The 25,758-nt window shown below is 33.3% G+C and overlaps 1 protein-coding gene and 1 long non-coding RNA gene across 2 annotated transcripts in view; both read left to right on the top strand.

Annotated features, from left to right (window-relative positions):
* The window catches only part of LOC129800383 (melanotransferrin), a 49,291-nt gene that overhangs the window by 8,502 nt on the left and 15,031 nt on the right, over positions 1-25,758 (top strand). The window contains exons 2-3 of the mRNA XM_055844724.1: positions 963-1,034; positions 6,038-6,127. Of these exons, the coding sequence (XP_055700699.1) occupies positions 986-1,034; positions 6,038-6,127 (139 nt within the window). The 5' untranslated portion in view covers positions 963-985. The remainder of the gene's footprint in view (positions 1-962; positions 1,035-6,037; positions 6,128-25,758) is intronic.
* On the top strand, positions 9,162-25,511 carry LOC129800385 (uncharacterized). Its single transcript, XR_008751622.1, has 3 exons — positions 9,162-9,329; positions 20,064-20,090; positions 25,496-25,511. It is a non-coding gene; the product is annotated as an uncharacterized LOC129800385 (long non-coding RNA).

Below are 25,758 nucleotides of genomic sequence, written 5' to 3'. Positions count from 1 at the left end.
GTCATCTCGCTCACTCTTACAGGAAATTTTGAAAACATATTTTTTGTTTGTAAATATGTTTTATATAGTTATTGTGCGCTAGGCATTAGTTTATAATACACTTTAGGATCCTTTAAGAGAGAACCGCTACTTCATAGTCCTAATGGACTTTGTATTGCACTCTCTTTTTTGACTCATACATTTCATATCGCAAAGTGCATAATCCCAGGACTTTCTGTACAATTTTGCTAATTCTTTTTTGTAATAAAATTGGCAATGTTAGCAATGTGAGGTTATACTGTAAGTAAAGCTGTGTTCAGGCTAGATGTTTATCTCAGTTTCCAGGGGTCTGGATTTTCTAACAGCAATAATATTAATTTTTAAAGATATTATTAAGTTAACTGCTGTAAATACAATACAAAATAAAAAATATCTATTTTCTAAAGAAATATTTCTTGTTGAGAAATTACAGGAGTTAAGCCATTTGGCTAAGCTTTAAGTCTGAAGTCCGTATAACCTTCAAAAGTTTTACAAATACAAACTTTAAAATTCTCCAAATAGTAGCAATAACTTCCGAAAATTGATCTATTTCAGAAATAAGTTATGTGAACATATTAGAAGATTTAAAATATTGATCTTCTAACAAAACTTAATAAGACAATAAGTGATTAAAATTTTTCCATACGTAAACTAATACGTTTATGAATGAATAAACCTTAAGTAATTACGTGTAATAATCTTTTACATTATCTATTATGCAACTTTATATTAATGTCGTTCCACAGCTATTGCATAGATTTATTAAAGTAAATCTTCTGTGAAATGTAGCAATAACGTTGTATTACGTTTTTATTGAGAATTACTAGGGAATTTGTAAAGATTTAATTTTACGATCCTGGTAATTGCCTGTATTACTTTATGATTTTATTGATGTGGCTTCTTAAATAAACATCATTTACACCTCTTTCTTTTCTTTTGCCAGGGATACACGCCACTTCACATTGCCATGCAGTTTGGTCGCGATAATATCTTCGAATTGCTCCAGAATGTCTACAGTGAGTATATTTCATTTTATTTTTTCTTTTAGTGTGAGATATCACAGAACTTTGCCAACAACAAAAAAAAAATAAACTGTGGATCAATCAAGCCTCTTGAGTGCTTACGTGCGTCTTATCAAAATGTTTACCCAAAGCCGAAAAAAGGTGTATATTGAGAAATTAAATACCCAGAAAGAAAAAAATTGTTGGAAATATTTGAGTGAGAGAGGAATCACAGTATTTTTTCGGCAGTATGACACAAATGCATTTTCAATTTCTATGTAAATATTGATAAGAGACTCTGATGTATGTTTAGCAACTGATAGGTGATTTAGGGTGGGAAGTAAATAGCTAAGTAATGAAACTACAATAAACATCAAAAGAACCTCTTCATTCTCAATCCCCAAATGATCACTTTTGGGTGTTAAGTTTTGATCGTACAATCAACAAATTCGATGGTCAAAAATATTTGATTCACTTTCAAATTTTATGGACTTCTTCAACAGAAGCTCAAAGCAATTGATAATTGTGAATTTTCATAATCAACTTTTACCCCTCGAATCTTCTTGTACAGAATGAAATATTTTATGGTCTGTTGACACACACACCTCGAAGGAATATTTACGCGAGATGCGAGTTCGTGCGTAGATGGATTTTTATGATGATTTATAGACTGCAAGAACATATTTATGTTGAGCAGTGTGTGGAGGGTTAAATTAGGCTTAAAGAGGATTTATAAGAAGTAGCACCATATTTTTTTCTTATGACCCGTTTTATAATTATTCCGTTGAAAAACTATTATACTATAAATTCTATATTTCTGGAAAAGGGATGGTTAATATTATTTTAATGGAGACCTAATTCAAGGTGCCCGCTTTATTGTACTTCGGTAAGATTATTCCTGGATATAATACATACAGTGACAATTTATTAATGAACTAGGGGGAAGTGGGGCACATTTCAAAATAGGGCACCTTTGAAAATAGGATTTTTCACCTATGTTTAAGTGGAATTTAGCCATATCATAACGTAATTTAGTCTCTCAATCTATTTGTGCACCTAAATTATATCACGATAAGGCTCAATTTTGTTTAAAAATATGTGAAAAATCCCAATTTCAAAGGTGCCCCACTTCCCCCTACTGGTTATTTTATATAATGAAAATTGTGCTTTTATTAACACAGGCCAAGGGGTAGGTTGCAGACATTACTTATGGCCACATTTTCACAAATTTCTTTTATGTCATTTCTTTCGATATATCCAAATGAATTTACTAGGAAACTCCCTCAATTCCCGGAAAATATGTGATTTTCCCAACCGTGTAAAATTCATAACTTGTGGCCACTCGTGGAATAACTTATGGCCACAATTTCAAATTATATAAAACAAACTTAGTAATAAAATAATTTTAATACAAAAGAAAAGAAAAACATTTTAGGGACTTTCACAGGTTTTTTTTATTATTTTGTTTAACAAATTTTCATAGTTTCTCAAATATTTTTCTCAAAATATTCAACTACTAATGCCCAGCGCACAATAAATTTTGTTTATAAACAGGTGTTCAAAATTTACTATCCATAGGATATTAAATTTTAAAATGTCAAGATGGTAGATTTTTCAAAGGAAAGTTTCTATGGAGGATGGCATTTTCTACTATCTTTTGAGGCAGTAGAATTTAAAGATACGATTTGTAGAAAATACCATCCAAATTTTTCTCGGCGTACTTTGGTCGTGGTCATTCTATTTTCAATGCTTCTCAATGCCCCTTTTGCATCCTTTGAGTTCAATATTGAGGCTTTTCTCTTTTTTTCGTGTTTTTCATTCTCCTAAGAGGGAAAAAGAGAAAAAGTTAGGTTATTTACAAGAAAATGCAAGTTCATGGAAAAAAATCAATAAGAACATTCACACCACACGTTTGTAGGCAATTTCATCTTATAATTTCAACACTTACCTTAAATTTTATTATATTTTTGCTAGAAAACTCATATTCACTGAATCAAAATAACTCGACTGACAACTCGCTAAACCAAATATGTGTGAGGGCGCCACACGTCAAATGCTGTGGCCACAAATTAATAATTTTATCAAATTGATCATAACTTATGGCCTTTGTCATTATTTTACATTTTTGTTTGAAAAATCATCAAAAACAAGTAGTAAAAGAAAATATAGTTCCAAAGAAAACAAGTTTTAAAAAATAGTACTAAATATTTGTAATTGAAGATACCGTCGTTGCGGGTGACTTTGCACTCGGGGGGTGACTTTGCACTCTGCTGTTCGTGAGACTTTGAACAATTCTAGCACTTATTGATAGTCTTCGCCGATCTGGTCTACCATGTCAAAGTATATAGGGATATGTTAAGTACCAAGTAAGGTACAATGATCCTCAAAAGGATTCTTGTGGTTTCAGTAATAGTCAATGAAATGCTAATATAGGTATTTTGTCAAAAAACGGCTCCGTGAAAAAGTTATCTGAAGGTGCAATTTTAAAATCGATTTCAGAGAAGTAAATTGCCCAAATCTATTCTAAATTTATCTGGCTAGAATAATCCACTTCGATTTTGTTGATAATTTTTATTAAAATATTTTTTTCCCTATTATCTTTCTAAGAACGCATGATTTATGTTATAAAATTGCATGTAATGATCTTTCTAAAGCTTTATAATAAAAGTATTTGGCTAAAAATTATCCAATTTTTTGATAATTTAAGATAAAGTGACCGAGATCTACAAGATGGTGTGGTCGCCATCTTGGTTTGACGTTTCTGTCCGTCATTTTGAATAACTGTCAAAACCTAAAACTGGTCCGATTGAGCTGAAATTTTAGTATGTTCTAGCTGATGTCAAAACCTTTTCAGAACATATATAACATCCGACCTAGGTCAAACGATTACCTGGATACAGAAGCTCCAAGTTCAAAATTTTGACATTTTCATGAATACAGAACTACGGAGAGCTTCTTTTATCGAAATCATCACAAAAAAGACAGTACTACCCTTAGGCGATGAGATCTAAATAACAAAAAAAAAAAGAAAAGTAATGTTTTTCTTTATAACAGCATATTATTTGAAGATCTGTAAAACTGTTTTTGCAAAAATAAAAAATTAAAAAAATTAATAAATGCACTTTTCATTTATTTTTTTTTAATTATGTAAGAGTAAATAAATATATAAAATAAAAGCCTCAACCATTTTTAATGGTTACTGAGGCATTTCATTTAGATTTTAAAATTAAGGATTAGTAAATAAAGATCACCAAAATATGATGATTTCAAAATTTTAAAATTTGAGCCTCTGTATCTAGGTTAATACTTGACGTAGACTGGGACATAGATACGTTCTGAAAAGGTCTTGACATCAGCTACAAGCATACTAAAATTTCAACTCAATCGGACCAGTTTTAGGTTTTGACAGTTATTCAAAATGGCGGACAGAAACGTCAAATCAAGATGGCGATCATGTCATCTTGTAGATCTCGTGCATATTACCCTTAGATGTAAAGATCTTCATTGTCGTTTATTATCAGAAATTGTTGATTTTTTAGTATTTATTAAAAAGTGCAAAGTCACCCGCACCTTATCCCCAGTGCAAGCCTTTTTTCTTGATTTTTCTAAACATAGTAAAATTTTATAAAATTAATGCTAGTGGCACAAAATCCATTCATTAACAACTGAATACAAATAATTTTACTCAAAAACCCCCCTCCCTTCACTTTAATTATCCACTTTTAGAGAGCAAAGTTGCAAAATAGCGAAAAAACGTGCAAAGTCACCCGCAACGACGGTACATAATTTAGTCACTAAAAATTGTGTGATCGTTAGTAAATTTCTTAACGATTTGACGTATATTTGATCCTCAGGCGCATCAGTAAAATCAGGGGGGTGACATTAGCTCTGAAAAATACGACCGGTTTTAGTGTAATTTTTTCCCTGTTTTCGTACACATTTCACGAGATATCTCCAAAACTACGTAGGTTGCCAATTTCGGTTTTTCGATTGCCTCTTTGTTAATAAATTGGCTTTTATTTTGTATTTGCATTTTTTGTTAATTCATTCTACAATGACAGAAAACAGCTAATAAACTCAAAAGTTTTTTTGCCACGCTAGAAACATATGGGAAGCATAGGAAATGTCATGCCCCTGAGTAAAATAATCTCCAGAAAATAATTAAAATTCTACCGAAATATAAAAGTAAATCAGTTTAAAAGTTGCATTTAAGGATATCAAATATTCCTAATTTTGTAGTACTTCGAAATTAATTTGTGGGAAAAAATTGAAGATATCTGCGATGTGGCCACAAAGTATAGACTGGCCATAAGTAATGCCGCCACCCTAATTGGATTGATCAAACGAAGAACACTGTAGCAGCGTTTCGAGATTATCAAGATTTTTAAGGTTAAAATTTAGATAGTTTTAGGTTAGAATGAGCCACTTCTTGAAAAGGAAGGAAATTTAAATTAATCCGAATAATATTATTTCAAAATTGCCCTATTTGTCTCTCAAATGGACAAATTGATCTAAAATATTGGTAGAGTTTATTAAATTTTTAAATTTGTTTCATTCAAAGTTTGAATGGATTTTCTAGGGTTATGATCGACATAACCTCACATTTTTAACCAAATTATTAGCTAAATAAAAGACATAAAATTTGCGAAGAGCCAACGCTGCCCTGTGAAAAAAATATAGATAAAATTTTGATAAATCTAGAAAAAGAAATTAACACAAGTTTATTACAATTATAATGATATTGTTAATTGCCGGTCAACTCTCTCGACTCCCTCTCATTTTCACACAATAGTAAATTCGTAGAAAATTTTTATTGCATCCAATAGGTAAACATTTTCATTTTTGTGTAATTTGAGGCTCTTTGTGTGGTCAGTGGTCAGTGGTCATTAATTAGTGAGAGAAATAAAATGAGTGCGTAGGGTGTTTGTTTCAGTGTAAAGACGCTCATTTGACCACAAATTAGATTAAACATAGAGATAGGATTTTTATGGTGAAGATGAAAAGTTAACTTCTTGCAGAGGCTGATCGTGACATATTGGACTGGAGTGGGAAGAAGGCACTTGACTATCGTCGTCAGAAGACAGCTGTTTCTGCTTCTACTTACAGCAGTAAGTATTTCCCAGTGTCTCCCACAACTTCCATTTTCAGTTTCTTCGCCCTCGAGGATGGTCCTCCTGATCCATCCTATCGCTCAACCATGCCCATAAGGAAGCATCATTCCAAAGGCCATAAGGCCACTAAATACTCAACAGAAGGGTCTTCTGGGTCATCTGCTGTCCAGAGGAGTGCCTCTCTTCTGGCTCAGCGTTTTGACCAACAAGCTCTGGAAGGAGATGTGGACAGTATGAGTGTTCTCAGTATTGATGCGAGCTCAGAAAGTAGCACTCCTGGCAGTGTTGGGAAACGTCGATCGAAGGCAAATAAGAGTTTCCTGAGGAAGAAGTTTGGGTCCACAGGACGAAAGAGCAAGCAGTAAAGTGATCATTTTGAGGGCATTATTCTGCAGCTAAATATTCAGTAGAAAAACATATTTTGTAGCCCTTTTCTTCAGTATTTTTTTGTGATTTTCTATTGTAGCACTTCAAGACATGATTTTGTGTAATCCCAATGCATGATAGTGAATAGAAGAGGTATATTGATTGAGGAATTAAATCACTAACATGTTTGTTTTTTTCTTTTAGATTAAAGGGCGAGGTTTAGATTAGTTTTGAATTCCTTTTCAACCAGTATAAAAAGTGTTTTTAACGCTTTGATATTTAAATTTGAATTTTTGACAGTCAGAGATAATCCAAAATCGAATGTGTCAGGTGGGTGACATTTCATCTGTCAATGTCACCCATATAAAATGATTTTAAATATCGTAAATATATTTTTTTAAGAAGTACAATAGATGTACAATATCTGTTCTTCACTTCCCGGTCGATTCTTATACCTTGTACTAAAACTAGGCATGTACTAAAAAAAATGTTCTGGATTGTTCGGTTGCCTATTAAATTGAAAAACTTCTCTATAAAAGTTCAAAAATTTATTTACAACTAATTTTCATAAAATTTTTTTCCCACAATATCAATAAGTTCAACAACTACCTGAAGATAGTAAAGACAATAACGACCGCTCAGAATAAGAAACTAACAACTCGCAGTTAGGCAAATTTTACAGGAGAGCGATTTGAAGCTGAGATTTTACATGCAGAGTGTAGGATTTTTGAAATCATTTGAAATTTAAAATCTCTATAACTTTGAAAATAATTATCTTTCAAGTATAATGTTCACAGGGAAAAGGTAGAGGGTATAAAGAAGTATCCAAAAAGCGAATAAAACGATTTTTGTAAAAAATCGAGTTGTTCGACTTATATTCTGACTGGTCAATATATTAAACCCCTTTCTAAAAGTTTCATGTTTGATTTTTTACTATTTCTTATAAGAATTTGCTTACCTTTACGACAAATTATTTTAGTACATGTTCGTACTATAAATATTTCTCATCTAAAAATTTCATTCTGCAATTAGTTTTATTTAAAAACTTTTTCAAATCTTATTTTTTATTATTTTAAAGAATTGCAAATTTTTTATACCAAACTAGTTTAGTACATGTATGTACTAAACATTTCCATACAGCTTTATTATGCAAATTGTTTTGTATGTAAAAACTATCAAGTACTTTGATTACAAAATATTACAAGCATCGTTTGAGGAATTAGTTTAGTACATGTGTGTACTAAATATTCTCCACGTGATATCTTTGATATGCAATTTGTTTTATACAAAGAATTTTGTACAATTTTAACGCGCAGCATATTATTCTTCCGCAATTAAAGTGTTAAACTTCAAAAACTGAACTGATTTAGTACATGTCTATGGTAAATATTTCTGACTTAGTAGCTCGACGATACATTTTTTTTTAAATATAAGAACGAGAGAATTTTACATACATTCCGAATCTTTAAAAAACATAATTTTTAAAATTATGCAGTTAAATAAAACTTATTTGATATTTACTTAGTTAAACTGGATTACAAAAACAGATAAATACGTAAGCTCACGGCGTTATCACACTTGCACATTAAAATTTTAATGTGATTCACATTAATTCTCGCTTGTGAGCGTCCAAATATGTTATTTGTGTCTTTGAGTCACTTAATATTTGGGATTTTTCTATTTATTGATAAAGAAGTGGACTTGGCCTGCAAAAATAAGTTTAAACTTACCTAATGCATAAATATTTTTCACATTAAAAAATTAAAAAGAAAATCGCATTAATTTTTCCGCATTAATGCTATAAATCAATTTATATCAAATTTTGCGGGCCAAGTCTACCTTTTTTATCAACAAATAGATCAAATTTTTAATATAAAATGATTCAAACACACAAATTACACATTTAAACTTTCACCAGCGACAATTAATGCGAGTCATATTAAAATTTTAATGTACAAGTGTGATAACACAGTTAGATATGGAAGTTCTAAGTAAAAGATTCCAAAAAAAACTTCTTCTTATTTTTATGAAGGTTGATTGTAGTATTTTCTTAAGCAATAATGGTCTGTTTCTTTTATTTTTTTTAGAGAAGCTAATCCAGTATTTGAGGTTATGTAAACCCTAACCTCGAAGCTCAATATAATATGGAATTTTTTAGAGGTTGTAATTTTATTCGTTTTTAATTTTTGAAGTTTAAAAATTCCTCTAAATAGCAGAAAAAATGTAACACAGAATATTAATTTCATATTTTAAGGTTAGGCTCAACATAACCTCAATCTTTTAAAAGTAACCTCTTAAGCTGAATAAAAGAACTAGGTCCAATTTTTTAAAAACTTTTGTCAGTAACCACCATTAAATTTGTGGATTTTTCTTTTTTCTTTTTTCACGCTCAACACAAATTAACACTCTGGGAATGATTTAAAAAAAAAAACAAAAATCTTTGAAGAAATTCAAGCAAGGCGTTTGCAAGCCTTTTCAACGTGGAGGCAAGTGTGAGGAAAACTTTTATTGGTGTACAGTTTTTTGCATGATAACTTCTCTGCCCCCTGTTTTCTTTTACAATTTATTTTCCCTCATTTTTCCGTGCGAGAATGAATTTTTCTTTTGCCACTTCTGCAAAATAACTCTGTTAATTGCTGTTGCATTTTGCAAACTGTGGTCAAAGTTAATGGAAGTTCTTTTTTTGTGCCTGTTCCTTGGCTCAAAATGTGAGAATGGATGTTGATGAGAAGTTACGCATATTAAAGTGAGATTGTGATTTTGAGTGAGATGGAAAAGGAGTTTGCTGCAAATAGAAAATGCAAAAATCTGCAATATGCAATTCAATGAAGTGGTGAGTGCGTTTTGAGTCTCTGGTGATTCATTTAAATAAATAGCAACATGCTACAATTTAATTTCAATTAATGCTCAAAGCAACAATAATTGCGCCTTGAAGTCGTGTAAATATTCTTGTTTTACATCCGTCAGCAATTTTGTATGGAATTTGAGTGTTCGACCCTCTCACACACATTTTTATATTACACCCATCTCTTATCCGGGTGTAGAATCGCTATTTTATAAAATATTTTATACGCAAACTTTCCTGAGGGTTCTGAAAAATCAACCAAGACTTTTCGTGCGTGAACGAATATTTCGCACGATCCTCATCCAAATGCAATGTGGCTTGCATGGGTTAAGGGACCCACTGACGCACTTTTCTTAAGTCTAAAGCCAGTTGCCACACTGCTTAGCTTGTTAACATTCCTCAGTTTTCGTTACCACTTATAAAATATTCATCGTTAATTTCCCCAAAAAAGTGCAAAAATTCTTCCGGCAAAAAATACAATGTATTATCTCCGTGCTCTCTGTGTCTTTAGTGACTCCCCTTAAAGAATTTTTTACCCCATTAGTTGACCAGCAGAAGGTCACTACAGTATTAATAATGCAGAGTTAGTAAGGCTATAGAATAAATTTTTACATATTAAAAAATCAAAATAACGTGAATTTCACCGTTAGTAAATTTCATATTCAAATAACTGTCATGGAAATGTCACTGTCAAAATGAACTCCGAGGGTTAAACAAACTTTTGTTTTCTTTAAACAATTTTCCACCCCTTGTCCTGTGTAGTGAAAAAATGGGAAGTTACAAGTGCAACTTTTTACATTAGGTGTAACTAGGGCAGTTATAAACGTCTTTGATAGAAGCGAATTTGACGAGATCTTCCAAAAACACAGTGAATTTTTGGGAAATATTACATAACTCGTGCTTTTGATGTATAGGCTAATTAATTAATTTCAACGTGTCTTATGGCATCTACACACTAGAGAAGTTTATGTCCATATTGAAGAGTTTTTCCTACACAAGCGTAGGGAAATTGCTTCAATATAGACATAAATATTTTTAGTGTGTAGAGGCCATTAAGTAAAGCTGAAACCTTTTATTCAGATTCCACTCGCTTATCTACGAAATCCAAGAAGTCACTCAACTATTCTTGCCACTTTTCTCTATGTGCGATTGATTTTTGAAATATTTGAGGCCTACATCCCTTCAGGAACCAACTGATTCTGAATTTTTGGAGCTTGTTATTATGAATCGTATCGAGACACTTTTATTTGCTATTACAATGTAATCATTACAATTGTGCCCCGTGTTGGAAGAATCTGCTGATCGTAGATTTCCCAGGAACGCCTTCCCCGTGGTGAATGCTTCTTCCGTGCTCCTGACCGTGGTGTCACATAGAAGATTAATATTAATATTAAGAAAACCTGGAAAGAGAGGTATAAAGTATGCAAAATTCAAATGGAAAATCACGTGTGTTAGAAAGAGTACACTCTAGTGGAGTAATACGATGAGTAAGATATTACTGTTCGTTTTAATTGTTTTCTGAATCATATTAAAAGCAATTCGAGCAATTTTCCATGCGTGACAACTGTGATTCGGTCAGTTTTCAAGCGACTGTTATACGATTATTATTAATCGTATCGAGATATTTTTTGTTACAATGTAATCATATTATGTTATATTGTTATTGATCCCGTTCGGGAAGAATCTGCGAAGTCCATTGTAGACCGCCCAGGAGCGCCTTCCCGTGATGTGAATGCTTCATGCTTCTTCCATGCTCCCGGAGTGTTGGGCGAAGGCGGTGCATTTTATTACGTTATTGTTACATGTGAAAATTGTCTAAATCAGACATTCAGATATTAATTTGCACCGGGCGGGACTCGAACTCACACTCTGAGTCGAGCCGGGGAATCTTTCCGCCCAAGAGCCAACGGTCTTGCCTATTGCGCCACTGATTCCCCAGAGGCAAGATAAAACAATTGCTATCTTTTTTGGCATTCTCGTAGTTCAGAAAGTATTAATCTTAATATTAATCTTATATGTGACATGGCCATGAAATTTTTGGGCAGAAGCGTTGCACTTTAGTACGTTTTTATCACATGTAAAAATGACTTTTTTCTAGACATTCAGTTGCTTGTACCGGGCGGGACTCAAACTCGCAACTGTGAGAGTCGATTTAGAGATCTCACTGCCCAAAGCCGAACGGTCTTGCCTATGGCACCACTGATTTTTTGGAGCTGATATCATAAGGTCACTATCATAAATATTTACAATGCGGTTATCAATCCTTTAAGTAGAATCCATGGGTCTACCAGTAGCGTTTTCCAAATGTACTCATGCCTCATTGCCATAAATTCTGACAATTTTATGTTTATCCTGTATTGCTTTTCGTTAAAAGTGAAAAATTGACGACGCAGATTCCTTCCGACAGTATCTCTGGTCGATTACCCATCCTTTACCTTTTTCTCACTTCCCATTTTAACCTATATTATAAAGTTACTAAAAATGCTTTTTTTTATTATTATTTATCATCACTTTTATATGTATAAATTGACCATTGTAAAGTTTAGAAATGTGCAAATTACAAAACTTCAAAATATAACTGGGCTAGAAGAGGTTAGTTGCACGTATTTGACCGCTTTGAGTGTTTTACAAATGTGTCAAGAAACTTTTGGCCGATGAAAAATGCCCAATTTTGGGAAAACACTTAGGGGGAGGCTTTGAACTTTCGCATACAAAAATGATGTTCAAGTTCAGTGATTTTTTCTGACTACCATGCAAACTGTATGGATTCTCCAACTATGCCAAAAAAATGTCTTACTTATAAGGTTTATAATCCCACCAAACAAAATTCCAGGAAATCCTTAGATTTTCCTCCAGAGGAAAATGAAAATTTAATGGCGATTTATCCGATAGATGAATCAAGTTTCTATTATCGCACACGATTCACGCCATCATTGAACACCCCATTTTCACCGTAAATTTTGCACCGGACACTAAAAGTTGCACATCATTGTTTAAAGGGAACTCTAATCTACTTGATTAAACCATTTTTATATAGAATAAAACATTTTAATATCACTTTTTTGGAACTTTTCTGAGAGATGTTTTATTGACATTAAAAACCATTTTTTTGATTGGTTCTACGAGAATTTCACTCCGGAAACGGTTAAATCTGATGAATACTTTCTTAAAAAGTCCAAATATCACCAAATTTACACGAATCAATAAGTTTTTAAAGCTAAAAATTGACTAAAACTCTGCAAGCGAGAAGACCACACAAGATTCCATCATTCCTCCACGGAGCCGGATATGCACAAAAACGTTTGAATGCGCATCATTGAAGATTTCTCTGTTCCTGCAGCTGCAGGAATCGGGATTTAGCTCAGATATTGAGCTTCAGCAGGTGAACAAGCTAAAATTTTCACAAAACAGCTTCTCACGGACAATTTCTTTTCTTTGTCATGCAAAACAACACAATAGTGAGGTTATGTCAAAGATTGTCAAAAAACCAGTTGTAAACTGTATGAGCTTATTGCAGATGTGATTCTTTCATTGCACATTCAGTTTGTGCAAGCTTGAAAAATATTTTTATATCAAAGAAATGCAAAATTGCTTAATAATTACTCAACTGCAGCCTATTTGAGTCAAATTACTTCTTGTTTATCAACTTTACGATTTTTAAGTTTTCCTTTTTAGTGGTGGATCAAATCGGTAGATTACAATAGATGTGAATATGAGGGATCGTATCTAAAATGAAGTTTCCTGGAAAATATCTGAAAGAAGCAGTCTTCTATGTGCGATCGATGAATCTGAGTCAAGTTTGTGAATTTTGTTCCACCCACAAAAAGTGCCTGTTCAGCCTAAAAGATTTTTACATAAATCTGATTCCTAATAACCCTTCTACCCTTTGTGATAGTAGTTTTTCAGAAAAGTGATATTAATTCTGCACAATCGTATGAAATATTGCACAGCAAAATTACAGTTTTGGACCTGTTTTTATTTTTTGTTTCCTGAAACTAGGAAAAAAGGATTAGACTCTCAATTTTTTCAGGAAAGATGGGATTTAAGGTTAGCTATTACAATATATAGCCATATGTGAGATTCATAAAGGAATATGGGAGAAATATGAAGTGTCTGAAAGTAGCGTATGTGCGAACGATCAAAGCCTCCCCCTATATTTGATAAAAAATAAAATTAGTTAATTTTACACAAATAACATTTGTGGATTACAAGCAAATCATTTGCAAAAACAAAAATTTTAAAAAGTTTTTTTTTCATTTTGTCTGTCATTTTTTCCACCTGGTTTCTCAGACATGGATTTGTAAAGAAACTCATGCCCGACACTGTATCTGTCATTCGAATTCAAACTGTCATATAGTTATTTTAGGTTTTTTTACGAGATTATAACATCTTTTAAAGTAAACCTCACCTTAAATTCTAAATTTTTTTTACTGAGTTTTGCTTTTATAACGAAAACTGCAAAACTGAGTCCAATTACCTATGTATTAAATGCGATCTTTCTGGCAGAAAATTCAGTTAAACTTAAATGTTCTGAGTTTCAAACTGTTTTTCTCAACTTTAAAAACAATTTTACTGCTCGAACTCTACGGAGAGAGCAGTATATAAAATCCCTCGATTTTTTCACCCCCCAAATTTCCATCTTCTACCCTCCGGAGACCATTTTTCTCAACAAATCTTCACGTTTCAGACGATTTCTGAAAAATGTCGTCACACTGTTTGTCCGTCTGTCCGTCCGGCTGTCATCACCTCTAGAGGCCAAACGGTTAGAGATAGCGACTTGGAACCTAAGAGGGACCCCCCCATAAGTCGACCCAAGGATCGTTAACATGCCCCTCATTTTCCCCCACCCTAAAAAAAACCTAAAACCCTAACCCTAAAACTATGTTTTTTTGGGATTGCTCGAAAACGCGTCGTGTGATTTTTTTTTATTTTTGGATATGTTTTAGGAGATTACCCAGGCGGACATTTCGTCCTTAGGCGAAAATAGCGTTGAACTATTCCTAATAACAGTTTTTCAAGGTCAAAGGTTAAAAAGACACTAGTGAGCGCATTTATTAAGCAAATGGGATCATGTTTGGGGTCGTTGGAAAGGTCTTGGAATTTCCTATAAAACTGAATCGGTTCCAATCGGTTTTGAATCGGTAATAAACCGGATTTTTTGAGAGATTTATGAATCGGTTCAAATCGGTTGAGAACCGGTAAACGGTAAATGATGCGAAAGTACTTTTTCAGTATAGCATCTAAGCCACGAGTTCGAGCATTTCGCAAAGCCTGGGACGCTTTGCTACCCCTTTTCTCCAAAAGTTCTACATTTATTTCTGAATTTAAAAAAAAATACACTGACAATCTCAATAGAAAATTTTACTACGATAATCCTTAATCTGAATCTTATCTGTAAGGTTCCTTATTTTACAACTCTGAATGGTTCCTTACCTGAATTGCAAAAATTTACACAAAATCGCCACTCGTTGTGAGGGTATTTCCGCTTCGCCTGAAACTTCCGAAGAACCTCGCAATACATAAAGTACAATTTAATAAAAGATTGTGTTAAATTGTTGTGAACAAATAGCACTCAGATGGTGATGTATAATTATAATTAGCAATCTCTTCTGCAATACTTCTTTTTTCTTCAACAATTCTGGATATTTTTTTCTATCTTTCTGCCACAATTTCACTCAATGGAACACACAGCAAATACTTTTTGTGCATTATCATTAATAATTAATAATACGAATAGATGGGGGAGAAAAGAGATAGAGGCAAATGATAAAAGGGCATATAATTTTCATTAAAATATTGCTATAATGTGCACCAAAGTCAGTGGAAATTGCGTGTCAATTGATCATTTATACTCTTAGGTCAGACATTGTTGGAAGGCAAGACAAAAAGAAGCTGCGCGCGAGAATAAATTGCAAAATAACGAGTTTTCTTTCACAATTGAAGGATTCTTCTCACTGATAGTGAGAGATAACGATGATAAATCGCGAAGAATTCGACGAATTCTCGTAACTATAAGTACCCCTTTTCCTTGCATATTCAAATACTTATCATGGGTTGTTGGATTGAGTAGAGGAATATTGCACTTGATCTGAATCCATTGCAATGGAAGGTAATTTTCTTTTTTTTTTAATTTATTACTATTTGTAATTTCTTGAGGCATATTTCACTGCATTGCTGCATCAAGTCCAATTAAGGGCATTCGGTATTTGGAATTAAAATCATATTAAAAATTCTTCAGATTTAAATTGGAATGGAAGCGTTATGCTGCAATATTTTATTCATTTTCATATCGAGATTCCATAGATTCTGCAAGATAATTATGAGATGACTAATAGGCATTTTCAGCCTTAGAAATCTTATTTCGCATTATAAAAGCTGCAGTTCGATCCAAGATTTTATCTTATAAATAGAAAAATAGAATAAAACACTCGAGAACAAGCGAAAAATAAATATTTCTTCATAAAAAAAGTATTTTTAGCGGATATCCTTTTGCGTGATCACACCATATAAATAACAATATTTCATAATTATTTGATTAATTTAAATTGACCCGAACATTTGCCTGCATGGTAAAATCTTCCTTTTGATTTGTTTGTTTTTGACACATATTTCCGATTTAGTGGAATTTAATCGGTGGAAAATGTGCTTCCCGCTCTGTTACCAAAATGTTAGATTTCGGCAGGGAACACTTTATTGGCAATATCGTCAAAATATTGAAATGTATTTAATGTATTTAATAAAATTCAAGTAATATGATATTTCCTCATATTAATCAACTATTTACTATAAGGATAGGTATTCAAATCACTATTATGTTTACAGGCCGCAAAATTCTCTTCTAAATCTATCGATTTAGCCACATTTCCCACTGGGGCAGTATTAAACACGGGGTAGTTGTAAACACTGATATTTATGTCTGCACTACTTGGACTTACTTACACTACTTGGAACAAAGATCCTTATACTATCTATAAATTCATATAGGTCTCGTTATCTGAAATTCAATATTTAATTAAAAACAGCGCAGTCTTTACAACTACCTCGTGTTTACTACTGCCCCAATTTACCTTAATTTCCTCCGAGAAGTGTCACGAAGATATCACGACAAATCTCACAAAAAATTGACATAGAGAATCACACTTATATAAAGTGACAACTTTCGGTATTTTCTCATTTTTAGCGGTTTTCACGTACTCATAAAGTTCATCCGTAAAGAATTCACTCCCCTAATGTATCAGGATTTTTTATTTCAGTTCAGAACTCTAATTCTAAAATAAAACAATTTTCGAAATTTGTCAGAATCAAATAATAAACATATGAAATAATAACCGATCAAAAATAATAAACTTTTCCATAATGTCCAATTCTGAATACACTTAGTCCCAAGATTAAGCACATTTTCGGGACCGAAAAAAAGCGCGAAATAGCATTATGCATTGGAAAAATTTGCATAGGGGAGACCAGGGTAGAATTAGCTACCAAATGAAATTTTTCATTGCGTATAATTTGTACAAAGAATGTTTGTATGAGGCTGACAAATATTTCAATGAATAGGAAGGGAAGTATATATTTAGAAGGGTCCCGGTCAAAATCCCGAACGCCAAAATCCCGAAAGCCAAAATCCCGAATTCTTAAAAGTGTCACAGCTAATCCCACGATTGTATACCCGCGCTTGCTGGAGGCAAAGGGAAATCTTCTGTGTCTTAGAAAATTACTCTAAACATTTTCCTCCATATAATTTCATCTTCTTCAGGATTTTGAAAATTCGGGATTTTGGCTGCCACCGATTTAGAATGAAGAGTGGTTTCCTCAATATTCCTTCGTAGGCAAACTATAAGATACCACTATCTCATACTATACGTGGCTAATTCTGCCCTAGGAGATTTCTCTGCAGGAGATTTCTTTTGAATAAATCGGCCGTAGAACGAATTTCACGCTGAGTAAAAGTACAGGGAGTTCCGCATTCAAAGAACTTTTCGGGACCGAGAAAAGCGCGCGAATTAACTCCAATGACACAGTAAAATTGCATATCTGCAGAAGATATCTTTGGGATAAATTATGGAAACGCCGTGTTGTATGTAAGTCATTTCCGGCGTCAACTGTTCATAATCATCATCAAATTTACCGCTTATAAAATATTTGCATACATTTTAGGGGCATTTCAAAAATTATTTCATAAAATGAGCTCCCAGTAGTAGGCAATTCCTATCAAATTCTTTCAGTCCGTTTTCTCTCAAGCCGGAACTCCCTGTAGTCAGAACAAAAATATTCAATTGTTTAAAAGAAATGCATTGAAAAACAATATTTTTGGCTAGATTCTTCATTAAATTGATAGAACATTCAAAAAAAATTCCTTAATAAACGAAAATAAAGCTTTATTCTGAAAAATAAGCACAATGTATTCAAAATAGTATACTTATATATGATTTCACAAATTGACTCCTAATGGTAGGCAACAATGCACAATTGTATGTGTATAATCCCGTCAGATGCATAATCTTTAAATGCATAATGCCAGGACTGAGTGTAGAGATTCTATTTTCATTAGACATGAAGTTCGAAAACTTATGTTTTTCATGGACCATTTTCATTGAGAAATTTCTCATCAAATTTGTTAGAAAATTTTCAACTCCATATAAAAAAGAGATGGAAAAGCATCCCAGCTTTGCGGAATGCTCGAACTCACGAGATAGAGCTCATCGTGAATTAGTTTTTTTGCATGATCTTTTGGTATTACTGATCTACTAGAGATCAAATTGATTCATAAATCACAAAATCATTTTAAAATCAAAAAAAATCAGTACTTAACCGACTCATTACCGATGAAGACCGATGCAGCCGGGTTCGAAATTTCAATACCTTTCTAAAAAATCCGAGTTTAACCAAATCGGTTGAAAAATGAGCCTTCCAAAGTGGTTGACCTTTGACTTTCAATAATTCAAAATGGCGAATTTTTCAGTCATAGATAAGTTTGGGCGAAATGTTCGCCTGGACTAGCTCTAAAACGTATCTGAAAATCATGGAAAAAGCTTGGGCCAATTTTGAGAAAAACCAAAAAACATTGTTTTTAGGAAATTTAACTTATTGGGGATGTAAAATTATTCAAAAATCGGTATTTAACCAGTTCATTGCCGATGAAGACTGATGCAGCCGGGTTCGAAATTTCAATACCTTTCTAAAAAATCCAAATTTAACCAAATCGATTGAAAAATGAGCCTTCCAAAGTGCTTGACCTTTGACCTTCAATAATTCAAAACGGCGAATTTTCCGGTCATATGTATGTTTGGGCGAAATGTTGGCCTGGCATAGCTCTAAAGCATGTCCATAAATCATTGAAGAAGCGTGTGCCAATTTTGAGAAAAAACCGAAAAAACATGTTTTTGGCGGGTTTAGAGGGAAAAAAACGTCGAGAGATATTGTCTTTTTTATTGGGGGTCATCTAAGACTGGAAGTCGATATCTCTTACCGTTTAAGCTCCAGAACAGTGAAAAGATGAAAAAAAGACGATTATATAACTGCTCTCTCTCTCTTTGAGTTTGAACAGTAAAAGGGTGCTTTATGATAAAAGTTCAATTTGGTTGCACTTTCTCACATAAAACCTTAAGTAAACTCCTTAAATAAACCTTTTTATTTAAGGAGTTAATTATCCTCAGTTTAATGCATAAAAACTTTTGATGAAAAATGGAAACAAATCAATTAATGAGAATTAACTGATACTGACAATTTATTTCTCCGCGTGGGGAGAGTACAGTTTTATCTTCCGCTAGGGGCGCTGACAACTGTTCTCAATTTTTAATTCTTAAGCTTTTATTAGGTACTTTAGCTTTTTTTTGTTGTAAGGTTCGAATTTTTCGCACAAAACTTCAAAAAATACTATCCTTTACGATAGGTCTTTAATAAATGCAATAAGGGAAACTAAGATACCACAGAATATGGAGTAGAACCGAACAGTTATTTTTGTTTCTAAACTACTTAGACTATGGCGACTATTTCTTCAGTAGACAAGGATCCCTATATAAATTCATTTCATACAGATCCCGCCCTCTGAAGTATAATAACTAATTTAAAAAAAAATCACAGTGTTCGGTATTACCCCGTATTCGGTGGTGCCTCTGTTTCCCCTTTATGATATTTCAAAGTACAGAATCTATTATCCAGAAGATCCAGAAAAATACTTTTCCAATTTGGCTAATAGTATTTATGTATATATAATACTTTTATTTTGGTAGTGTTTGAGAGTGAAATGCTTTTTTCTTAAAATAAGAAATAGAAATTTCCATGAAGGATTTTTCTTTGTTGATTAATGTACTAATTTGATTGAAATGCGATTTTGATTTCGGGTGTTTTCTGCTCTCCTATTTTTTAGTTTATTTTAGTTCCAATTTTTCTGGTGGTAAGTAAAACTTATTTTTTCTTTAAAAGACTGTCACTGTTCTGGTATGTCTGGTAGCGCAAAAAATAGTGCTGTTAGTAGTTTATTGCTGGTTCTGTTGCATTCTTTGGTGGCACAAGCTCAACTGTTTTTTTTATTTGTTACTTTATGAACTTTCTCATAGTGATAAAAATATTTCTGTAAAAATTATTTGTTTTATATTTCATGTTTCTATGTTTTCTTATTTCATTGTATTTTTTTTCTTTGTACAAAAATGTTACTAATACAAATTGCTCAAATTTACTTTATTAATTGTTCTTTTCTTCGTTTCTTTTTTTGTCTATTTGCAGAAATCAAGGCAAAGAAAAAGCATACAGGTGAGTTCAATGGCAGTCTCAAAAGGGAATTATTAGATAAATATTGTTGCGAAAAAAATGAGTAATTTTATTTTTGTAATGAAATTAAGGCAAGAGAAAAGAGGTTTAAGTGTAGGAAATTAAATTGTCTTCTTAAATCTCTTTTTCACGCGTAGCGCAAATAAATAGAAGAAATTTTATTGTTGGGGAGATCTTTGCACGTCAATTCACTGAATTTATTTTTTATTGCTTCTGTTTTTTTTTCTTCTCTATTCATCAATTATGAATCCTACAAGATGATGATGTTAATTTTCGTGTAATTCGTGCAGACGTAAAACATAATTTTCTATGTCTATCTGAAGAGATAATAAAAAAATAACAATTCAGCTGAATAAAAGTTTACTGAATAAGTACAAAATGTTCTTCAAAACGCAAGAAAGTTCAGATGTATTTCGTGATTGGTACATAGAAAATAAAAATTCTTTGATCTGTACCGTTGCAAAAATGTCTTAATTAAGATTGGAAAAAGAAACATAGGGTATATCGTACATAGTCACAGTGATTCGAGTTTCTGGCTCTCCGAAAAAATCTATGAATTCCTGGTTTTCCTTAACATTTTGTAGTTCCAAAACATTTAGCGATCGTTCCAGATTCCTAGGCGATCCTTTTAAAACAATTAATGATGGCTCGAAAGAGTGCATTAACAAAAGACTTCAAATATTTACTTAAATCTCACTTCAGTGATCCAAGTATCTTCTATATGCAAGGCATCAAAACTTAAGAAAATACTTCGGGAGAGAAAGGCATAATAAATTAACTAAATAGAATGTTCAGAGATAGTTCTTCTGCGAATCTGACAGGAATGTAACTAAAAGGGGCAACTTTTTGTGGGATCTTCTGCAAGACAGTTCCTTTTTTCTTGTATTGCACAATGTAACACCTGGATGTGATTTGTTTTTATATCATATTATCAAAATGAACAATTTTCAAAGGAACCAATAAATAAACCATTTACTTTTACTATGACGTTCTAATTAGATCTTCCGTAACTTTATTGGGTTCCCAGTAGTATTTCAGAATCTCCGTGGGCTGCATGAATTCTTTGTAGGTTCCTCGGGTTTCTCATTCATTTCGTGAGTATGTCTGGTTCCCTTTTTTGAGATTTTTCGAGTATAGTACGGGTTTCAGACCTAAGGCTTAGCCATATGGCTTAACTGCTATAATTTTTTATCAGTCAAGATTATTAAAAAAAAAAATTACTTAAGATTGATTTATTAACTCTTTCGTCTCCTTTGGGACTCTGGGTACCCATGGAAAAAATAATTTTTTTAGACTATTTAGAATCGATAAAATTCCGATTCTTGTGGATGATTACAAACTATAAAAATGTCCAAATCTAGGATATTTTTTGCAGGATCCCAAATAACTCCTGAGCTAAGATATTCTTGGTCTAAAATCGCGAATTTTCGATTTTCTGCGTCCTTGCAGATATTGTGACTTTTTTGATATTTCTAGACCAGAATAAGGAAAAACCTCTCGGGGTCAATAAGTATAATAACTAACAATTACAGATTACATAAATTCGAAAAATTAATTTTTTTCTTAAACTTTCAAAAAACTTGTTCAAACTTTATGGGTACTCTCGTCCCCAAAAATCTAGAGGTCAAATGTAAGGTTATCCCGCCATTTGCTTTTTGACACCAACGTTATAAGAAAATTCCAAGCGGAACCGATATTTTTGCCAATATGGCCGATAATTTTGACATTTGGCAGCGAGGGAGATTGCTTTCGGGGAAGTTTTTCCTATTCTTCCAGATTTTGGTGAATTCTGATTGTCCAGGAAGTGTCTTTTTGGCTCTTGAGAAAGCTTAATGTGTCTGCAATAACATCGTGTTGAGAGAAATGTGTGTTAAAGTGTTATTCTGTGAAATATTTTGAGGAATCTGTTGGCAAGCAGGAGCTGGGTGTACTTTTTAGCACTTCCTGGACATCCCACAAGATACTGGTCAATAATTCTTCTTGTTTTAGTTATCAACATTGTAAAGGAGTCATTTGACATGCAAAAATTATTCACAAAATTGATATTATTGGTTTTTGGAAAATTGATGTCTGTCCAAGTTTGTATCCTTTGCGTTCTTTAGGGGACGAAAGTTCCCATGAGTTTTCCAATTTCCCAGAGGCGGAGAAAATTCTTTCTCTACAAAAGTATCATATTTGACCACTAAGACTTGCAATAAAGTGAGTTTTACTGAAATTCGTTTGCTGGATATGTTGTGGTCCGGAAAGAGTTAAGGGCCAACGTTCTATTAGATTCTGAAAACCAATAAAATTAATTTCTATTTAAGATTTTGAGATCTTCGAGAACTGGGCTAATCCTCTAGTCTGAAGACCGCTTAGGTATCCCATAGATTCACCGGTTTCTTTGTATGTTCTAATGATCCCCGTGAGATTTGTGAGTTCCTCACAGACTTATCTGGTACCGCTTGACTTCCTCGCCCGGATTTCTCGTGGATTTCTTGGAATCCTCGTGGAATGTTTGAATTTCCTGTAGATCCCTAAGGTATCCCAAGAATATCTTGGGTTGCCATTCACAGGTTTTTCACTTTTTTTTAGTGAGGTTCCCATGTGTTCTTCACACAATTGGAAAATTCCTCAAGTTTCCTGGGGATTCCTCAGGTTCATTTCTTACTCGGTCTTTATATAAATTCTTAGGGATCTTCGTAAGATCATCGGATTCCTAAGTCTATCCGACTCATACTGTACTTTTCGGATTTCATGTGGGTTTGTCGAATCCCCTACATGTTAAAAAATTTCGGCACATTTGTTCCAAAAATTAGGTCGTCCACGGACACCATAATTTTTGGCATAATCTTGTTCATTTTACGACACTCAAAAAGATAATCAACATTAGTAACGAATCTATTCCAAAACGTAGCTCGTCCACGGAGACTGAAATTTTTTGGAATAAATTCGTGCCTTCTAGGAGAAACAAAAAGATACCCAATATTAGTAACAAATTTGTTCCAAAAAAAAATAGCTCGTCTAGTATTAAATCGTATCCCTCCTCTCACACTCAGTCACCCGTCACCAACGAAGCAAGGAGGACGCCAAATCTGTGGCAATTTTCGTGCTACATGGTTTTACTTTTTTAATTCGAGATTCTCTTCCCCTTCTGTCCCCTTCTCTCTTAAGTTGATTCTTATTTGATGTTCCCTATGAACTTTCGCCACCGAAATCCATCTTTACTGAAGTATATGCCTTAGCTGTAAGACGAAATCTTTTACACGAATTTGTTCCCGACAATGGAAACAAAAAGATTCCCCATATGAGTAACAATTTCGTTCCAAAAATTAACTCATCCACGAACACCGAAAATTTTTTGAACAAATATGTTACTGATGTAGGAATAATATTGTTATAAAAAATGTACCAATTTGTTCCTGACAAAAGGAATAAAACAGCCGAGTCCAACAAATTCTATTCCAACTTTCAGGAACAAATTTATATAAAACGAAATATACTCAAATTTGTAGACATTCCACCGTATCGAAATGGTTCTAAAAGAAAACTCTAGCATAATTGTAACTATATTTCGTAACAAAACTGTAAAGAAAACTTTTGGAACAAACAAAAATCTTCTCTACGTACAAATTGATTCCAAAGAATTTGTTCCAAGGAAAACTTTTTTCAATATTTCGGTCAGTGTCCAAAAGTTTTTACCGTGTAGTTAATTGGGTTTTCTGTGAATTCTTCACACTCCCAGGAGTCCAATGGGGGTCTTAGATTCTTCAGAATCTAAGATCCCTGGATTCTTAAGAATCTAATTCCGTGTGGGTTCCTCGGATTCCTTATGGATTCTTCGTAGATTTTGCAAGTTTCCCTCAGGTGTCTCACTCAAGTTCCCCAGACACACATGTAAGCCCTTATGGGGCTCACCTAAGTAATACATATTAATTCAAAAGGGAAACTGGGGAATTAAGGCTTCCACCCTTATTTCAACTTCCTGAGCATAAACTGTACACGGTGACTGATGCTCACTCACTGAAATACTGCTGTTAATTGCCATAGCATAAGAAAGTCAAGGAGATAAAATCCCTCCGGATGCGTCAGGTCGTGCAATCCTTTCAGGACAAGAAAACACAAAATTCTTTGCCAAAGCTTTCGACGCTTTAAAACGCTTTTCTCAGTGGTCAAATCTGTGATTTGTCTCCGAAATTCTGTCCATACCAGATGAAGATTTACAGCAGAGGAGTGCAAGAACCGTTGAAACTGAATAAACGTCTAAATAAGTTTGTTCAGGTAGCGTTTTGACCATTGACGAACAAGTTTCATTTGACGTTTGTTCGGTTTCAAACGGTTCTTGCACACCTCTGATTTACAGAGAAATTTATCGGAATTGGTCGTGGATATTCCTTCTTGGACATTGATCTGAGATTAACGGACTTTCTTATACGGGCTTCAAACCTAAGGCTTAGCCATAAGGCTTAACTTCTCTGTTTCTTATCAGTCGAAAATTTTTGGAAAATTTTGACTTATAAATGGACTATTAAGGAAAATTAATCTATTTGAATCAGAAGAACAAATTAAATTGGTTGCTATTTAGGATTTTGAGATCTTCGGAAACTAGGCTAAACCTCTAGTCTGAAGACGGTCTTATGCTATTGCTGCCTTCAGTAGTCTACCAAAAAGTTAATTGCCATAAGCAACAAGAGCACCATAGAGCAACCTTCAGCGCTTTGGGATGGTACACTGAGAGAAATCCTAAAAACTTAAAATAACATTCCGCAAATGTTAATTTTACCCTGCAGTATTGACCCGAAATCGGTGTAAATATTATGCTTTTTAGGCGTATTATGGGTTAAAGTTACCCTTTTTCATGTTAATTTTATACTTAAAAAGGTGTAAAATTAACATTAAAAAATGTTGATATATTTTTACACCTAAAAAGTGTTAAAGTTATGAGGAAAAAAAGTTAATCGCACCCCCATTTTTTTCTCAGTGTAGGCTAGCCCCTGGTGAAGTGTTTTTTTTTATATGGAGCTGTTTGAAGTCAAGTCTCAAATTGATCATAAACTCAGTTTACACTTCTCAGAACAAGACCGCATTTAGACAGATATAGAGTATATTTATCCCTTTTTACAAGGCTCAGAGTCTTGTACACAAGGCTCACCTCAATTTTGTCATATAACGTGTAACGGTCACGAATGCAGATAAATTACCATACGCATTTGTATGTGAAAGTAAGAAATTGGCTTCAACTTTGAAGGCCACTCGCCAAGAACTAGATGGCAGGGGCTGGGTGTGTCAAAGAAATTGATATGTGTCGAATAGGCCGTACGCTCTACACACTAGCGCTAGATCGTTACAAAAGAGTTACTCCTAAATAAATTACTAACAATACTTCTTATTTGTTGCCAAAATTGCAGAAAGAGAGTCGGGCTTCCTGCGGATTGGTTCACTCCGCAACTTCCTGGGAGTGGGCAGCAGCAGTCATCATCATGGTACACAGAATCGCAATCTGATCCGGAGTAGCGTACCGTCCGGAAAATATCCATCAGTTGTTGATCGCTTTGATAAAATTCACAAGAGCTGGGGATCTGCTGACAATCTTCCACACGTAACAATTTATTCTCCAAAAAGGTTTCCCAATATTTAATTATTTTTAATTAATATTCTTTTGAAATATGTT

The sequence above is a fragment of the Phlebotomus papatasi genome, chromosome 2 (assembly GCF_024763615.1).
Source record: "Phlebotomus papatasi isolate M1 chromosome 2, Ppap_2.1, whole genome shotgun sequence".
Taxonomy (NCBI): domain Eukaryota; kingdom Metazoa; phylum Arthropoda; class Insecta; order Diptera; family Psychodidae; genus Phlebotomus; species Phlebotomus papatasi.
Note: the sequence above shows the minus strand (reverse complement) of the source record. Positions and strands in the feature narration are given on the sequence as shown.